This window comes from Oryctolagus cuniculus, chromosome 5, assembly GCF_964237555.1.
Source record: "Oryctolagus cuniculus chromosome 5, mOryCun1.1, whole genome shotgun sequence".
Taxonomy (NCBI): Eukaryota; Metazoa; Chordata; class Mammalia; order Lagomorpha; family Leporidae; genus Oryctolagus; species Oryctolagus cuniculus.
The window spans coordinates 74750253-74770593 of NC_091436.1; the positions used below are offsets into that span (position 1 = coordinate 74750253).

At 34.7% G+C, this 20341-nt stretch overlaps 1 protein-coding gene across 1 annotated transcript in view; it reads left to right on the forward strand.

The window, feature by feature from the left end:
* The window catches only part of MMS22L (MMS22 like, DNA repair protein), a gene marked incomplete in the record, with an annotated part of 119895 nt that overhangs the window by 946 nt on the left and 98608 nt on the right, over positions 1-20341 (forward strand). The window contains 8 exon segments of the mRNA XM_070073760.1: positions 923-1048; positions 3073-3122; positions 8113-8200; positions 8295-8472; positions 11152-11242; positions 12934-13064; positions 15366-15479; positions 19184-19360. Of these exon segments, the coding sequence (XP_069929861.1) occupies positions 923-1048; positions 3073-3122; positions 8113-8200; positions 8295-8472; positions 11152-11242; positions 12934-13064; positions 15366-15479; positions 19184-19360 (955 nt within the window).

The window sequence follows — 20341 nt, forward strand, 5'->3', positions numbered from 1 at the left end:
GAACAAAAGACATCCTCCAATCCTTTAAACTGGTGTTTGCTGAGCCCGTGTTTTGTGAATCGGCCTGGTGTGTCATAAGGGCATGAAGTAATGAGAGTTCTGTTGTTGATTTCCCAAGTAAGCTTATGTGTAAGTGTTTTGAATATGAAAGAGACCTTGCTTGTTAACTAGTGCTCTTTTACCTTCCTGCAACCTCAGCTTTGAATAGGAAGCTGGGCCTTCTGAGTTGGTATTTCTTTCTATGGAATAGGACAGTAGGACAGTGCTCTAGAGCTTTCACTACTTTTTGAGTAAGACATACACTTTGTGTGTGTGTGGTCCTAGTACCTTCTGTTCTTATGTTCTATACATTTAGAAGTCTTATAGACTTATTTGTACATTGGGCAGCTATATGTATACACTACAGTAAGATTACTGTTCTTGAAATGTTTTGGCCATGCCTACTGAGGTGATTTCAGTCTGAAAGGCAAGCACTTTTGTTGCTTTATATACTTGTTAGAGACAAGTATAGATCTGTTAGAGACTTTAAAAGAGATTAGCTAACATGATTATGCTCTTCTCCAGATATAGGTCAGAATAATTTTCAATTTTGTTTTGTTTTTAAAGCAAATGTTCCCTCAAACAATGAAATTCCACACATGGAGACCATTAGTAAACGCAGGCAAAAGTGGGTTCCTTAGAATCCTTTTTGGGTGTTTTCTCCTCTGAATTACTTTGTTCTTTATACTTTGTTGAATCACTAGATAGTTTGAAATTTTTGATGCAGTCTAGCTGTAGTGATCCTGATTATGTAAGATACTAAGCTGTTTCGTGACTATTTGTGTCATGTATCGTACTGATTCAGATAATGAAAAAAAAAGATGTAATATACTATGGTCTTTAGTATATTTCTTATGCAATTAAACTAGACTTTTTATTTCAGATTATTTTTGAATCTCGATCCTTTACCAACTAGCTTTGAAGAGGACACAGTGGAACTATTTGGCATTCAGTGGGTTACTGAAACAGCATTGGTGGATTCCTCTAGAGAGCTCTTTCATTTATTCAGGTACTTTTTGTTCCAAATTCCCTGAATGTAGGTGCTGTTCAGTTTTGTGAGATCTGACGCTGGGTGGATTCTAACACTGACAATGTAGTAACACCAGAATTGTGCTTATTGCTCACTTGATTATCTTCTAGTAACAATAACCAAATGGTAATGGTTTGATGAAATATAGTTTTATTGTTTTTGTAAATTGATTTTTCATATTCTTTATTCTTTGTATTTTATATTATGTACTAAATACTGAATTTTAAAGTTTTGAACCATATTATAATTTTGGGTAAAAGATTTAAATACTTTTTTAAAAGCCTAGTCTTTCAATGATTAGAGAATGAACTCAAACTTTTAAATCTATCTTCCATAATAGAATCTGATTAATTCTCTTAGGTGACATTTTTTGAAGTTTTTATAAAATGTTAAAACACAGTAGTAGAGAGAATAGATTAATGAGCCTCCACATATCCTTTCTCAGTTACAATAAGAATCAAGGTTTCCTTCTTTCTTTCATTTGTACCAACCTCCCTTCTATTGGCTTAAGTATTTGTAAACAAATTTCAGGTATCACACATCTCACCTTTAATTACTTCAGTATGCTTTTTTAAAAATAAACTTGTGAAAAAAAGCATGAGTACCATTTTTGCAAATAAATTTAATTTAGGGGGCTGTTGCGGTGGCACATTGGGTTAAAGCCCTGGCCTGAAGTGCTGGTGTCCTACATGGTTACTGGTTTTGGTTCTGACTGCTCCTCCTCTGATCCAGCTCTCTGCTATGGCTTGGGAAGGCAGTAGAAGAAGGCCCAAATCCTTGGGCCCCAGCACCCATGTGGGAGACCCGGAAGAGGTTCCTGGCCCTTGTCTTTGGATTGGCGCAGCTCCAGCTGTTGTGGCTAGTTGGGGAGTGAACCAGCGATGGAAGACCTCTCTCTCTGTCTCTACCTCTATCTGTAATGCTGTCTTTCAAATAAATAAAATAAATCCTTAAAAAAAATAAATAAAATAAATTTAATTTAGATGATTCTTAAATCCACTGTTTTGGACCAGTTATTCAGAAACACATTAAGAATGATATTTGATGCATTTATATGAAAATTGAGAGGCAGAAGGTATTCTCACCCTCATCCCATAAGACCTTTTTTTTTTTTTTTTTAAATTAATTTATTTATTTGAGAGGCAGAGAGAGAGAGAAGTCTTCCATCTGCTGGTTCATTCCCCAGATGACCGCAACAGCTAGAGCTGTGCCGATCAGGAGCAAGGAGCTTCCCCCAGTTTTCCCACACAGGCGCAGGGGCCAAGGCCCTGGAACATCCTCCACTGCTTTCCCAGGCCATAGCAGAGAGAGCTGGATTGGAAGTGGAGCAGCCAGGACTCGAACAGGCACCCACATGGGATGCCAGCACTGCAGGCGGTGGCCTTACCCGCTATGCCACAGAGCCAGCCCCCCATGAGACCTCAAGAAGAGATGTTGCATATCTATGGCCTGTTGTGATATGTTTTATCAGAAGAATAGGCTGAGTTTTACATGATGCAATGTAATCCTGAACATTACAGAGTTTATGAATCATTGTTGAGGGCATAAGTCGTGAATATGGGTTAGTCTTAAAGAATTTGAAGGCAACAAGGAGGAACAGCAAGAAGATGGGACATCTAAATAGCTTTGCATAATTAGCTACATTATTCCTTTCCTTTTCTGAACTTCTGTATTATAAAACTGTTAAGCTACAATGTTTCATGTAAGTATCTGAAACTTCTTATGGATGTAAACAGTATTTTACTGACAATGAAATTTTTGATATTTGAAATAATTTGTGAGATATATGCAGCTTTTAATAGATGTTTTGGGGAGGTCAAAATTGTATTTTGTCTTCTCAAAGTTTTCACTACCTAAAGTATACCCTTTAATAAGCATTCACAAAGTATTAAATTTCATCCATAAAGGAGAGGTATTGAAGCAGTATAGTGGATTTGGAAACATTATCCATATGTTTGTTACATAGTGTATATTAAAATTAACTCTCCCTTTTTTTAAATTAGGCAAAGACTATACAACTTGGAAACCTTGTTACAAGCTAGCTGTGATTTTGGTAAGTTTAATATATCTTCAATAGCAAAAAAGAAATGTTGTTCCATTACAGTGAATTTAAGTTACAGTGATTAACACATGGTATGTAATGGTGTACTACAATATTATAAAGTATTACACCAGAAGCACATGATACAGTGTATTTAGCATTCAGAAGAAGTATGATATTTAACTTTGTAGCTCAGAGTTATGCTATTTTTTCCAAATCTGTAGATCTTAAAGGTAAAACTGACTTAAAAATAAGCTAACCTCTGCTTTCTTGTTTGGTTTGACATTTATTGGATTGTTAATTTGGGAGAGATTAGCATAGTTAAAGTAATAAAGGAAGTTGAAGGGCAGTATGTTGTGTTTTTTTTTTTTTGTTTTTTTTTGTTGTTGTTGTTGTTTTTTTTCAGACCAGCTGCTTCTCCTTTCCAGCACATTTAATACAGTGTAGAATTTAGAATTATAACTTTTATATTCAGCCTGGGGTTCCAACTCCCAGTTGATTGGGAATATCACATCAAGTAATAGTTCCTACCTCATAAGAGTTCTTGTGAAGGCTAGCGCAGTATATATCATTAATGATGTTGAGCAACCAACATCTACCTGTGGCACTTTTAGTCAAACAGGTTGATTATCTTATGGAAGCAAGGGAAAATACACATTATGAGGAACTGGGCCTCCTCAGAAAGAATCAGGAATATGAAGGAGCTTGTGACAGAGTTTGGGCTTAACTGCTACATGATTTTGAGTAGGATTTAAAGAAGGATATACCTTTATTCTGGATTGGATACTGTTAAGAGTAGGATCAATTTAATGATTGGGTATTTTATTTTTTATCCGAAAAGTGGGAAAAATGAGAAGGCTCCTATTTAGTAAAGAATCAACAGTCTTGATGGCCAGAAGAGGGAAATATGTGTTTCTTTGTATTTTTTTGTTTGTTTGATATTTGTGTGTGTGTGTGTGTGTGTGTGTGTGATTATTATATGGTACCTTCTTTCTTTTCAGAAATGAAATGTTTTCTGTTTTCACAATTATCATAGAGTGGTGCTATCATTATTTTTATGTTTTATAGAAATTTTTTATCATTAATCTAAGAAGATCATACCCTAGCTGTTCGCTGTCAGTTTTCTGAACCATTTTATTTGGTTTGCCTTGTTTTCTGAGTATATGATTAGCAAAAATTAACTATTATTTTTTCATTATCTAATGAATCAAAGAGAAAAAATATGATGCCAACAATGCTGTAGAATTTGTAGTTGTGTAACACAGAAAGACATGCAAGCATGAGTCAGCATGGTAAATGGAAAATGCAGTCATGGAGATACGGATGAGCCGCTATGGGAGCCAAGGGCTTTATGCTTGTGTGCATGATTATGTGATTCTAGATCTGGGTCCTCAAGGACAGGAAGAAATTTGTTTGGCAAAAGATTTAGGGAAAGTTTTGGGGACAGAAAGAGTTTCCAGGAAGTAAAAATCAGTAAAAAACATTCAAGTATGTTAAAAACATAAACATTTAGGGAGCATAGAGTAAGTAATAACTACATATGGGATATATATGAAACTGATGAATTTGAAAGAGGAAAAAAAAATTATAGTTGGCTCTGGAAATCATGCCAGAGTCTGAATTTAGTTTAGAACCCTGTAGGGCGCTACCAAGATTGCATTATAAGAGTAAAAATGTGTTTACTACATACAGTGACATAAGTAAATTGGGTTAATAGAAGGTATTGTGCAAACTTATTTGTTTAAAAAAACACTCTTAACAACCTAAAGCCACTATAGTGGACTGCAGTCCACCCCACATATCTGCAGTATACACATCCATGGAGGAGGACTACAGCATTTTACATTAGGGACTTGAGCATCTGTGTATTTGGAATTCTCAGGTCATCCTGTAAGCAATGCTGCTTGGGTGATGAGGGATGGCTATGATTGTTTAGGTGATTATTGTTACACTAACATTTTGGTATTTTTGGTGCTTAGAAAAGCTTTTGAGAGATTTGTCAGATGGGTTAGTAGTGCTAAAGTGCTAAAGTAGATCTGCTTGTCCCAGCTGGCAGTTATATCAGGACTTTGTTAATAAATTCATGTAGTGAACCTTGGCCCTCAGCCTTCTCCTAGGGAGTTCTTATGTAAGTCCACGTACTGCTATGTATATTTCTTATATTTCTTGTTCTATTTCTTATTTTCCCTGGGTTGCTTTCTAGTTGAGGCAGAATGACATACTGTGTGCTGATAATTTCTTAAATATACCTGATAGGTTGCCCTTTCTTGGTGTTTTTTGGCTGTATATTTCATTTGGATTTTTTTTTTGTATCACCCATTTGTGTTGTCATACTTGCTTACATCCATCTTGGATATGGGAAGTATGTGTACACATGCACATTTTTAATGTAAATGGCTGCTGATTTTGTCATCATTGTCATTTCTGGCTTTGATTGTATTGATTGATTTTTCCCCTCCTGGTTCTGTGGTATAATTTCCTGCTCCTTTGAATATCTAATAATGTTTTATTATATGGTAGACATTGTAGATTTTCCATGGCTGCTTTCTGGATTTTCTTGTATTTCTTTATATAAATATTGTTCTGATTTGCTGTTGATCCCTTGTAATCCATGGGATCATTCTGAGGGTTTTTTAAAAATTTTGTTAGGGCTTTTCAAAAGTAGTGCTTAGTTTAATGCCAACTAAGCTTATTAAATTAGTTTTGTAAAGTATCTGAAATTTCTTTCTAATGCCTGGTACATTATGAGGTTTTTAAAATTCTTGCTGGTAGGAACTGAAACTATTTCCCAGCTTGAATAAGCTTTGAAGAGAATTGTTTTTTAGTGTTTTCCCATGGTCTTGGGTAATTTTCTCTCATACCTGAACATACCTGTACTCAGTCAAAGACTTCAGAGGCTGGAGGGTGGGGTAAAGGTAGGGGCAGGGATTGCATACATTTCCAGAGTTTTTGTTATTTGTTTTAAATCTCCTTTCTTCTTCAATTCTTTGCTCTGTAAATTCAGGCTTCTCTAAACTCAGAATTAATGTCTTGTCAGCTCAATGAGTTGGACAGTGATTGTGCTTTTTCCCCTGTACTATTACAGCCTGGAAACTCTAGTTGTTAAGCAGATGCAGTCACAGGGCTTACCTTCTCCCTGGGATAGCAGTCTTGTTTTACCTTGTTTTTAGTGCCTGGAAACTTGTTTTGTGTTGTTTCTCAGGTTTCAAGTTTAAGACGGGAGATGGATAAATCTGACCCTTTCATTCCATCTTGCCTGGCTGCAGAAGTTCACAGCAGTCTTTATGGCTGGGGGTTGTGAAAATGGGGGATAGTTTTAGACCATTTTATGTTCTAAAAGAATATTCAACACTGGGTAATTTATAAAGAAAAGAGGTAAAACAAAAAAGAAATGAAAAAAAGAAAGAAAAAAGAAAAGAGATCGTTTATCCCATGGTTCTAGAGGCTGGTGAATTCTAGATCAGACCATTGTAACTGGCAGAAGTGTCCTGCTACATTGTAACATGCTGTTTATATCACATGACAATAGCAAGTACAAGAGCAGCAAATAAGAGCTGCATAACAGACAAAATATATGGGGTGAACAACCTTTATAACCACCTGCTCTTGTGATAACTAATCCCCTGAGCAAACTTTTACTCCCAAAAGGTGACATTAATTCCTCTACTGACCTCATTAGCCTCTTCAAAAGACTCCACCTTCCAATACCAACACAATGACAATCACATATCAACCTGAGTTTTGGAGGGGACAAACCATATTCAAACCATATCATGGTCTGTAACTTTTTGTAGATGAAATTAAGGCATAACAATGTAGTTTAATATGTAGGTATTTGCAAAACAGTCTGACATTTATGGTCATGTTAGCTTTGTCAAAGTAGTAGTCATGTTTGCTTATTTGAATTCAAATTTAGAAATGAATTTTGTTTTACATTTAATATGGTTTAGGGTTTATTCCCTGTAATTCATATGTATTTTCTCTCTTTTTATTTCATGAGTATCTTTTACTTCAATATTTTGTACATCATGCTAATAATTGATAATTTTAGATGGTATAAATGTTAAAGGAGGGAAAGATGACGTGGGGTGAGATTAGAAGAAAGAGAAGAGAGCCTGTAAATAATTATAAACAATTTTGATTTCTTTCTAAATACAGTTGGTAGCCTTTCATGGATTTTGACTTGGGAGTAATAAAAGTTGAGACATATTTTAAGTAGATTTGGTGCTTCAAGAGGGTAAAAAGGAAGACGTGTGAGGAGCCCTGTTGCAGTAGTTTAAGACAGTAAAAAGAAAATGACTATTTCAAGATATATTTGATTATAAACTTAATGGGACTGTGATGGAGGGTAAATGCAATGGTAGAATCAAGGAAGAAATAAGCTGCTGGTAGCATTATGGAATGAAATGGAGGAAACTTAGCATGAAGAAGTTGTGAAGGAAAGCAAAGAATGCATTTTTTGCATTATCTGAGCAGTGTGTCGGAAAATACTATTTGAGTTTAGAAGCCTGTTATGCTGGTTGACACACAAGGTCTGGAGTTCAAAGGAAAAATATGAGGTTTATGTAAACCTCTGGGAGTCTATCATTGATTAATAAAGGAACTGAAGACATCCAACATGTCGGAAGAGATGTGTAGAAAAGAGAGTGAGACTCAGAACTGACTCCTGAGGAGACCCCATGATGGTAGTAAAGTTGCGAAAGAAGAGCCAGCAAAGAGGTAGATAAAAACACCAGTCATATATGGCTTCAGTAAAGCCACGTGTAGCTACTGCTATACTGAAGACAAGTTATTTGAGGACAGATAGTATCCATTAGCTTAGGCAACATGGCTTTCATTGGTGACCTTGGTAAGAGTAGTTTTGAGGAGTGATGTGGGCAAGAATGACAGGGAAATCCATGGGAAGTTACAAGATAGAGAATTGCTGTTAATATGGCTTATGAAGTCACTAATGCCTGCTGATTATTTATGCTATGGTTAACATTGTCTATTTTGGTTTCAGGGAAGATATCAGCCCTACATGAGAAAGCAGACAGTATTAGACAACAGTGCGTAATATTTCTCCATTATGTTAAAGTTTTCATCTTCAGGTAGGATGTCAGATGAATATTTTGATTATTGCATGAATTTCTATGTGGATATTTTCCAGACTATTGTTGTTTAATATATATAATCATTTTTCAGATATCTGAAAGTACAAGAGGCTGAGAGTCATGTTCCTGTCCATCCCTATGAGACTTTGGAGGCTCAGCTTCCCTCAGTGTTGGTTGATGAGCTGCATGGATTACTCTTGTATATTGGACATCTATCTGAACTTCCCAGTGTTACCATAGGAGCATTTGTAAATCAAAACCACACTAAGGTTTGACTTGTTTCATTTAATTTTTGAATTATCAGCGCTTTCTCCCCATAAGAAATATTTATTCAAGAGTGAAACAAATCAGTCAAGAGTACAGCTCTGGAAGCAGACTGCCTGAGTGTTGGCCTCCCCTTTTATTAATTATATGTTTTTTGGAAAAAAATGTCTCATCTCATCCCTCTCCTTAACTGTATAATTCATATAACTTCTAGAGTTATTGAGAGAATTTAATAAATGAATATGTACAAAATGTTTAAAACATGTAGTATACACTGAACCAATAGCTGTTTTTGTTTATGAAGATGTGAAATGTTTAGAAGCTTGAATGTAAATAAACTAACTTTTGTATTTTAAAATTTGTATCATTTTCCTCATTGACAAAGGTTTGGGCAAACTATAATTTATATAGTAAGATTCAAGACTGCCTTATAAAAATATACTTTCAAAACTGTAATCATGTGTATCCTTTTTTTGAAAGAGTTACAGAGAGAGAAGGAGAGACAAAACAGAGACAAAGAGAGAGGAAGAGAAAGAGAGAGAGAGAGCTTTCACCTGCTGGTTTACTCCCCAGATGGCTGCAGTGGCCAACACTGGGCCAGGCTGAAGCCACGAGCTTCATCCTGGTCTCTATGTAGGTGGCAGGGGCCCATGCACTTGGGCCATTTTCTGCTGCTTTTCCCAGGCACATTAACAGGGAGCTGAATCTGAAGTGAAACAGCCTGGACGCAAATCTGCACCCATATGGGATGCTGACATCACAGGAGGCAGCTTTACGCATTATGTCACAACCCCTACCTTGTGTTCTGACTTTTGAGATCTTTATGGCATATGATTAAGATTGTTTTGACTATGCCGTTTTTTTCCTTACTTGTGGTAATCATTCCATTCAAATTTACTTTTAAAATAAAATTTGTATTTTTCATGTGGCCCAGCTTATAAATAACAAAATCACCATGAGAAAATGAGATTTAATGTGAAAGATAAAACATGATAATTTATAACATTATTCCCTAAACTTTGCCTTTTCTATTTGGCTTCATCAATTTGAGTAGCATTCAGGTTCTAGAAACATGTCTTCACCAAAATATATAATTAAATGTTTATATTTCTATGAAATTTAACAAAACAAAAATTAACTTTTATATGAAATCAATATATGTAATAATAAAAGTAAATAGAGTTCCAACTGCATTTACAGACTAATATATCCAGTCCATAGAAAGCAAGCAAATAACTGCTTTTAATTATATCATTTAATAAAGATTCATGAGCATTTTATGGGGAAAGAATTTATTTCCTTTTTACTAGTTTCTATAAATTATACTGGATATCACTATATTTTCTGGATATTAACTACATAAAAATAAAACTGAATAATTTTATCTAGCAACAAAAAGAAAAATTTGTGCACAGAGGTCCTCATACTAGAGTTTACCTAGGTTATTTGAAGCTCAGAAACTCAGAATTTTTAAAGTTGCACTCTTCAACAAATAAAAAGGCATTGCTGTTCTTTTCAGAAACATGAAAAAAAATTTACAAAGTAAAACTTACAAGAGTCTGTTTATATATTATATTTTATTCATCTGGTAACTGAAACATCTTGTTTTAATGTGTATTTTCAGTTGAACTTCTGTCTAGTTTAAGAAATTCTTTTTACACATTATTTGTTAGGTAGTATGTATTACAAACATTTTCTAAGATTTCTCTATTTCGCCAGTTAAATTGACTTCCCAGATAGATAACTGGAGCTTTTTATTTAGTTTATATTTGTCAATTTTTCTTTTTGTTGTATAATCTATTCAGTCTTTTCTTAATGAGCAGTGAGGTAGGAAATCTAACTCTAGTTTCTTGCCAATGGATAAGTTAATAACCCATCTTTATTGAATGACCCATGCTTCCCCTGCTGATTTGAGATACCATATTTATCCATCTCTTTCATCCCTATTCTTGCTGTATTTAATTATCTATTCCCATGCCAACATTATTTTATTAGCATGGCATCTTATTTTGTTTGTATATCTGATGATGCGGTCCTTTCTTCATCTTTCTTTCTAGTTGTTTTAGTGAAACAGATTTATGTCATTATATTTATTTCTATTGTTATTCTAAATGTTGACTGGGGGATAGTTATTGAATATAACCCAGTACAACACAATAATTGAAAGTACTGGCTTTTGAATCAAATAGACTTGGATTTGAATCCTACTGTATGAATTCAGTTAAATTTCTTCAACTGTCTTATAACCTCCATTTCTTAAGAGGATAATAGTGTATATGTGGTAGTCTAGGGAGTTCCTGGGTACTCATTACATTAAAAAAATTTTTCGTAGCAAAATTCTAAAGCAAAATCACAAAAACAAGTGTTTAAAAAAATTCTTTTACTGCTTTGCAGCTTTAGTAGAATCAGAGATTGGTTGGAAGGGATCTTTACTGTACAAGTCTATTCAGCAGTTCCAAGGTGGGTGTATCTTAAACCAGCAGATGAAACTATATCCCGCTTTCAAAGACCTTCAGTGAAAGGATCCTCTTATGAACAAGACAGAGGTTTTCCCTGAGCTTTTGAATAGTGGTAGGTTAATTGGTTCTTTATCCTTGTGCTTGTGAAGGAGTGTTGTTTCATGCTATAAAATACTGAGTGATGTATCATGAGTTCTCAATTACAGTTGATAATGTCATTCACAGCTTTTTCCACCATCATGGCATTTATTACATCTCCATTTGGATATCCATTGGCTGGTCCTAGAAATTCTTCACATATTAGGTGAAAAAATGAGTAAGTTTATGGGTTTTTGACTTATACCCTTTTTTATTCTAAACTTTCACTGCTTTTTAAAACTAGAAATGATGAGTGCTTTCTGATATTTATTTCAGATTTATTTTATTTATATATTTGAAAGGCAGAGTGACAGAGAGTGAAGGAGACACAGAGAGATCTTCCATCTGCTAACTCACTCCTCAAAGGCCCACAACAGCAAGGGCTGGGCCAGGCTGAAGCCAAGAGCCAGGGACTCCATCCAGATCTCCCACATTAGTGGCAGGGACCTCATAGTTGAGCCCTCATCTGTTGCCTTTCCAGGAGCTTTAACAGGAAGCTGGACCAGAAGTAGTCAGCATGCTGACATGGGAAGCAACCATTGCAAGCAGTGGCTTAACCTGATGTACCACAATACCCACCCCTCTATAATTTTTTTTTTAATGAATAGTGAGCAAAGTAAAGGAAGAACTTTTCACTCTTTTTTTTCCCCAAAGAAAACTACTGGGAATAGCTTGGCCTGTTCATCTTTCCATACTTACTTTCTATTACATACATGTATAGTATATACATGTATATCATAGTTAGCATAGTTAGCATTTTGGTTTTATTTCTAACCACAGATGGTATCATCATACTGTTCAATGTGATCTTTTATTTGGGAATATTTTAGAGAGCTGTTCATATTAGTATACATAGTTCTACTTTATTCATTTAAGGGCTAATGTTATAGATCTATTGTACTTTATGTAGCCATGTCCGTTTTTAAACATTTCTATTATTTTGTGATATTAAAAATAATTTTTCACTGAACATTTTTCCCCATTATATATATTTAATCTATGTACATATATATATTTAATCTATGTATTTGCAGTTTTAATATTATATATGCTACTCATTTGCTATAGAGCTACTCTTACCAATCTACATATATTACTTGTAAACGTGACTATCTTATTCTCTTGCAATTATAATTTCAGATAGTTTTTTTGCCAATTGATATGTGGAAATTGATACTGTGTCACATCTTATTTTGTACTTTCCTGGTTATTTCCAATTGTATGGTCAGTTTATACAGTCATTCATTGCATAATGATGAGAATACATCCTCAGAAATGTGTCATTAGGAGAGTTTATCATTGTGTACACATCATAGTGCGTACTTAGAAAACCTACATTGTGTAAGTCAATCCTGCCATGTGGCCTCTTGGTACAATCAAGGTATGCATTAAGAGGTGTATAGATACATGATTTCCTATCTCATATGGACTCTCACACATTTCCTCAGAACAGTAACTCTGATAACAGGTACAAAATTTGAAAAAACAACTACATGAAGTCGATTTATTAGGATTTGTTAAAAGAATAATAATTTAAAAGTCTGTTGATTAGAAATTTTGGTGAAGATTTTATGGTGTTTCTTCACTTTTTTTTAAGTGATATAGCATTAATACTCTTCATACTTAGATTTATTGTAACAGGAAAGTTATTAAATGATACTTGGCAGGATGGAAAACTTTTTAAAATTTTTATCAGCACTCAAAAAAGATAGCTATTGTCTTCAAATTCAACTTTTAATTGCAGAAAAGATTTTAAAACAGTGTATTTTCAATTTTGTTGTCTTTTAAAGGTATGCAGTTATTTTCCCCTTCTGAATTAATAAAAAAACCTCTAGTTTTAATTAGAATTTATTTTATTACATTTTTTAGAACAAGTTGTTTATAGTCATCAGTTTATGAATCTGGCAGGTGATAATTTAACCAATGTCAGCCTGTTTGAAGAACATTGTGAAAATCTCCTTTGTGATTTAATAAGCCTATCACTCAACAGGTATGACAAGGTAATACTTTATAAGTTTATTTGTATTTTTGGTACTTAATGTTAATAGTCCTTAAGGTGTGCTGTTTAGTCTGTAATCAAAATGTGTAAGTGTAATCAAAATGGTTTACTTGTTAATTCTCTTAATTTTATATTTAATTACTATTATAAAGGAGCTGAAAGGGAAAATAATTTCAATTGGAATATTTTGAATATACTGCAATTAGTAATTAGTATCTTGGAGCTTTTTTTTTTCATAGAAAAATAGTATTTCTTAACTTGTAAAAAAAATAAAACAAGATGCTTGTGGAAATGACTGGAAGTTAAACTTCAGTTCAAATAGGAGAGGCTAGCTATCTCTTTAATAATCTGTTGTATTGCTGTACATAATGATAAAATGAATACTTAAATTACTTAACAAAAGTTTTTGTTTACTCTTTTTTCCATGAAAGGTCGATTGACTGTTTTTATTAGGTTGCGTTTGCTGGAGTGCTCAATGGAGGCAGTGAATTTTTTTTTAAGAATTGTGAATTTTGTTTTATTTATCTGAAAACATGTTGGGGGGTGGGTGGGAGAGAGAGAGAGAGAGAGAGAGATCTTCAGTCTGCTGATTCTCTCTTCAAATGGCTGCAATAGTTGGAGTTGGGACTGGCCAGGCCAAAGCCCAGAGGCCAGAACACTTTCCATTTACTCTTGGCCATTGATGTTAATTTTGCAATCACTTAATCTTTATAAATTTCTAAGTATTTTTTCTGTCTTACAAGAATTTTTACTTCACTTTTCATTGGATCAGAAATTGTTTTCTAATCTTTTCATAAGATACTTGTGTGTTTGTGTATATGTGTTACATGGATTAGAACTAGATCAGTAATCCATGATCCAGAGGTCAAATCTAGCCCTCTACCTGTTTTTGTAAGTTAAATTTTGCTGTAACACAGCCCTGTCTCTCTTCCCTGTTATCTGTAACTGCTGACGTTAATACACCAGCAAAATTGAGTAGTTGTGACACAGGTTATATTGAAAACAATATTTTAAGTATTTCTAAATACAGAGAAAACTTATTGACCACTAGATCAGATGATTAAACCAATTTTGGGTGGCTGTAACTCTGCCATAGTGAGTAAGCTGCTTCCTGCAGCATTGGTATCCCATATGGACACCGGTTTGAGTCCTGGCTGCTCCACTTCTGAGCCAGCTCTCTGCTAGTGTGCCTGGGAAAGCAGTGGAAGATGGTCCAAGTCCTTGGGCCCCTACACACATGTGGGTGACCTGGGAGAAGCTCCTGGCTCCTGGCTTCAGCCCAGCTCCAGCCATTGGGGCCATTTGGGGAGTGAACTAGTGGGTGAAAGATTTTCTCTCTCTCTCTCTCTCTTTTCTTCTCTCTCTGCCTTTGCATCTACCTCTACCTCTCTAACTCTTTCAAATCTTAAAAGAAAAATTTTTTAAGTAAAAAATTAAATTCATTTTGTGCTTTTTTTTTTTAAACGTTTATTCATTTCTTTGATAGGCAGAGTTACAGACAGAGGATGGGAGAGACAGAGAGGTCTTCCATCTGCTGGTTTACTCCCCAAATGGCTGCAATGGCCGTAGCTGGGCTGATCCCAAGTCAGGAGCCAGGAGCTTCTTCCAGGTCTCCCATATAGGTGGAGGGACCCAAGCACTTGGGCCATCCTATGCTACTTTCCCAGGCTATTAACAGAGAGCTGGATTGGGTACAGGAGCAACCAGGACTTGAACCGGTACCCTTTTGGGATGCCTGCATGCAGGTGGAGGCTTAACCTATGTCATAGCACTGGCTCCTGTAGTTTTGGTTTTAAAACGGAAATGTATCTTTAGGCTTAAAACATTTATTTTCAGTTTTTTATTTGAAAGACAGTGCAGCACAGAGAGATCTTCCATCTGCTGGTTCAATTCCCAAATGCTAACAACACCCAGGACTGGACCAGGCCAAAGCTAGGAGCCTGGAGCTCCATCCAGGTCTCCTTTATGGGTGATAGGAACCCAAGTACTTAAGCCATGATCTGCTGCCTCCCAGTATGTGCATTCTTATCTCAGGAAGCTGTACCCAAAGTAAAGGAGCCAGAATCAGAGCCAGGCACTCCAATATAAGATGTGGACACCTCAAGCAGCAACTTAACTTTTATGTCACATTCTCACCCCCGGAAATTTACTTTAGAATTTAATGAAATGGCATATTTTTCATAGTTTTCTATAATTGAAAACAAAGTTCTCTAATTCTTTTAAAACAAGTGGAAGAAGCATGTATAGCATGTGTAATTTTGTTGCTGCCTCATAGGTAACTCATTTTGGTTCTTTCCTACAGGTTAGGCTTACTGAAGCATTAATGAATCATCATTGTCCATGTCTGTGTGTTAAAGAATTATGGATTCTACTCATTCATCTGTTAGACCACAGAAGTAAATGGTCTCTTTCAGAAGTAAGTTGGAAAATTGATGGTAGTTGTTGTTACTAACTCTTATATTGAATTTATTCAGTAGTTTCATCAAGAAAAATATTACTAAATTCTTTCTTTATAATACAGCAATAGCAATCACCAAACAGAGCAGTAACAGGATACAGAATACCTAATTTATTTTTAATCTTAAATTAGTGATTTGAAACATCTAGAAGTGTAAGGTATGTTTTGACTTTCAAGTTTTTATTTTTTTTGAATGTCATAAAGTTTTCTCCCCTTTGATTATTTACTAATTTTTAAAAATTTCATTGACATGATAGGCATCAATTTTTCAATTTTCTGTAACCTCTATGTTTACTCATTATTACAAGGATTTTGCATTTCTTTAGAGTTATTGTTTAAAGACGTTCAATCTGAAAGTGTCTTTAGCTAGTATATGCATGTTCATCCTATTTCTAGTAGCCTTTCTAGATTTTAAACACTCAAATATGCACAATTTAAAATTCTTAATTGTAGAAATTTATATTTATAGAATTATTTAGCTTATATGATTTGCATACTTTTCATTTTGGGGTAACAAGGTTATTTATTTTAAAATAACCAAAGTTATACAACTGAAATAAGTTATATTCAGATTTTAAAGGCTTTTTTTTTTTTTTTTTTTTTTTTATCAAGTAAGTAATTTCCATTCATTTGGAGTGGAGATTAGGACACAGCTTGGGATCCCTGCGTTCAGAATTGAAGTGTCTGGGTTTGAGTTGTGGCTCTTATCCTACTTCTAGCTTTCTGCTAATGCATATACTCTGCTTGGATCCTTGCCACCCACATGGGACACCTACATTGACTGGGATTTCTAACTCCTGGCCTCAACCTGGACCACCTCCAGGTACAGTAGGCCTTTGGGGAGTGAATAGGAACTCTGTCTCTCTGCCTTTAAAATAAATAAATAAAAAGTATATAAATATAAGAATTTTTTTTAAATAACAGTTTCTATTCATAACAGTAGAATAATCTGAACTTCTTGTTTAAAAAAGCAATCATTCTGAGTGTGTCATTAAGCTAGCAGAATGTAGGTACTAAAATCAAATAGTAAATGTGACAACTCAGATCAGTGGGACATTGAATCTGCTTCATGCCCTTGGAGGCAGGTTCTAAATTATGCAAACTCAAACTTTGACTTTCACACATGATAGAGTAAAAGAATAGAAATAATAAAGCTTAGACTTGACTCAAGTTGAAAACCTGCTAACAACTGGACACCCAAAAGATAGACTAGAAACTCAACTTAATTTGAAAGGAAAATAGCCTGTCTTTAACTGTGCTGTCTTGCAGAAGGTTAAAATTGTTACTGTGTATTTATTATTTCAATCTAGCTCTCATGCAAGTTTGTAACCTGAGTTCATAATATGTAGATTTCATTAAAAATTTCAATCTGTTGATTTCTTTGTAGCCAGATTCAACTGATGGGTGGCTAAACATAAACTCCCTACAAAGGATAGAATAACAAGAACAAATACATTTACACAAAGATATGCCAACAGTATAACTATAAAAGGAATGCTCAAAACTATAAATTGAAAGAAGTAAAAATTAGCAAAGCTCATATCATAAACCTTTTTAACAAGCAAACACATTTGAGAAAAACTGCTCAAAGGAGAGAAGAAAATTAGAAGTGATCATAAAGTGAATATAAAACCATTGCCAGAACAGAAAATAGTGAAAAAAAGTTTCTTGTGTACTTTCTGGATAACAAAAGGGCAAAAAGAGAGTGAGGGTGATACTCTTTGTTGATTGGGTGGTTATGGGAACAGGAAACAAAAGTAGAGAATTTAGTGTCTTGTAAAACAAATACCACATAAACTAAAAAACCAAAGACTCCCCCACTCTCCTATAACCAACACCAATGAAAAGGAATACAGAAACAGGAGGGTGGATGGATGTTGGGCACTGGGCACAGTGGTTAAGTAACACTTGGAATTGCCTGCGTTCTCTTGAGTGTCTGGTTCAAGTCCCTCTTCCTCAGCTTCTCATCCACCTTCCTGCTAAAGCACATCCTGGGTCTGGCTTAAGTGTATGGGTCCCTGCCACACACATGGGAGACCCAGATTGAGTTACAGGATCCTGCTTTTGGTTTGATCCAGGCTTGGCTATTGTCGACATTTGGGAGTAAGCTAACAAGAAGATATCTCTCTCTCTCTCTCCTCTCTACTTTACCAATAAAATCCAAATAAAAATTCTGAAAGTAAAAAGAATCCAGGAAAGAAAGAGGATTGTTACACATTGACAAAGCGTGTGCCTCTAAATTAAAAATCTTTTAAACTAGTCAATAATGAAATAACATCTGGTTTTTATGTTTATTTCCTTCTTTTCATTTTATTTTATACAATGAGAGCCTATTTAGTCTGTACTGACAAAAATGAAGGGATATACATATATATATATTTTTTTATTTGTCCACTTAAAATCTTTCAAGAATGAGGTGAAGTAAATCTATGAAACAGAATTGAAGGGAAACCTGAAAGATTTAGGCTGAAAAATAGTGATGCCAATTCCAAGGTCTGAGATGTAGGAATGTAATTAAAATTGGCCAATCTTTCCTGAAAAAGAGACAGTAATCAAAATAAAGGGGAGTAGCTTCAGATTCTGCAAACATTAGAAAGGTAAGAGGAATTGCCAGATCTTGATGACTAATAACTTGAACATTTGCATGAAGTACCTGTTTAAAAAGCTTATTAAAGCTCAATAAGTAATCAGCAGCAGATTAGATAAATGGTTTATTCTTTATCATACATTAGAATATGCCAGTGAACTGTGGCTATACACATTAATATGGGTGTGCTCAGAAACCTAATATTAAACAAAAGAAGTAAATTGCTAAAGAGTAGAAACAAGCCACTTAAGAATAAAAACCTAGGGTTGGGGATGTAGTGCAGTGGATTAAGCTTCCACCTGTGACACCAGCATCCTGTATGGGCAGTGGTTCAAGTTCCAGCTGTTCCACTTCTGAACCAGTTCCGTGCTAAAGCTTCAGGAAAAACTGCGGTAGATGGCCCACATACTTGAACCCCTGCCACTCAATATGGGAGGATGAAGTTCCTGGCTCCTGGCTTTAGTCTGCCCAGTCCCTGGCTGTTATAGCCATTTGGGGAGTAAAACAGCAGATAGAAGATACCTCTGTCCCTCCGTCCCTTTTTCCCTCTCTTCCTCCCTCCTCTTCTCTCTATAATTCTTTCAGATAAAGAAATTAATCTTTTAAAAAAGAATAAAAACCTGTATAAACAAAATACAGGTGAAGCCAAACAATGTTATGGGCTTATATACCTGTATGGCAAAACTTATAAAAGCAAGAGAATGATTTATCATGAAAGTCAGGATAATTGTTAGACCTGGATCAAAAAAGATGTGATTGTAGGGGCATATAGAGTCTTTCTAAAGTACTAGTCATGTTCTAATTAACTTGAATGTTTTCATTATTTTAAAGTTTATTTTTATAAAGTATATATATATATAGTATAAATACTTTCAATACTTTTATATACTATTTTTAAATACTTTTATGTATAATTATATATATTTATATATGAAAGTGTATAAATATTTATAAAAAGTATTTAGAAAGTATATATGAAGTTTTATATTCTATTTTGTATGTGAGGGAAATCTTAAATGAAAAGTTATTGGAACAGTCTTAATTTAATTGAATTATGTTACTTTTGTTTCTATAGTCATTTTGGAACTGGTTGAATAAGCTACTTAAAACACTCTTTGAAAAATCCAGTGACCGAAGACGACATTCTGTGCCTATAATCCAGTCCAGGGATCCAGCAGGTTTTAGTTGGTGGATTATTACTCATATAGCATCTTTTTACCAATTTGATCGCCATGGAGTACCTGATGAAACGGTAAGGTCTTATTTTCTTAAACTTTCTTATATTATTAGTTAATATAAATTTTTTAGACAAATTAAGACGTGAAGGGAAACAACCAAAAATCAGATGGGAATCTTAGAGAGATAAATCCTTACTACCTATATATAACATTTCTATACAAATGTGTAGACCTTTCTGTAAACATCCTAATATAACTTTTTTTATTGTTTAAGGAAAAGCATTGTGTAGAGATAAGACTTGGTTTCCAGTCTTGCCTCTGCTATTAAGTAATTGTGTGACCCTAAGTAACTTACCTAAACTGTTCTGAATGGCTGTTTGTTGCTTCATCTAAAAATCATGGGATTGGATTGTCCTAACGGTTCTTTCTAGTTCTAAAATCTCAGATTTGCAAAGGGAAATCATATGTTGTCTTTAGAAATGAATTGCTTTTTGTGAAATATTTAAGAAAAGTATTTGTTGAGAATAATACTTCTTTATTGAAGAATTTTGTAGTTTTTTTTTTTTTTTTAATTTATATATTTGAAAGGCAGAGTGACAGAGAGAGAGATCTTCCATCTACTGGTTCACTTGAGAGAGAGAGTGAGAGATCTTCCATCTACTGGTTCACTCTCCAAATGCCCACAATAACCCATGGTAGGCCAAACTGAAGCCAAGAGCCAGGAACTTCATCCAGGTCTTCCATAGGGCTGGCAGGAACCCAAGTACTTGGGCCATCATCTGCTGTCTCCAAGATGCACTAGTAGGAAGCTGAATCACTTGCGTGGTGTAGCTGGTACTGAAACTCTAATGTAGGATACAGATGTCCCAAATGGCAGCTTAACCCACTGCATCACAATATCCACCCCATTGCAGAGATATTTTAATGTATTAAACAACCATGAAGTTTATTTCTATTAATTTCTAGTTAGAAAAATGGTTTTACATTGATACTTTAAAAAAAAAAAAAAAAAAACCCTATGAGTGCCGGCGCCGTGGCTCACTAGGCTAATCCTC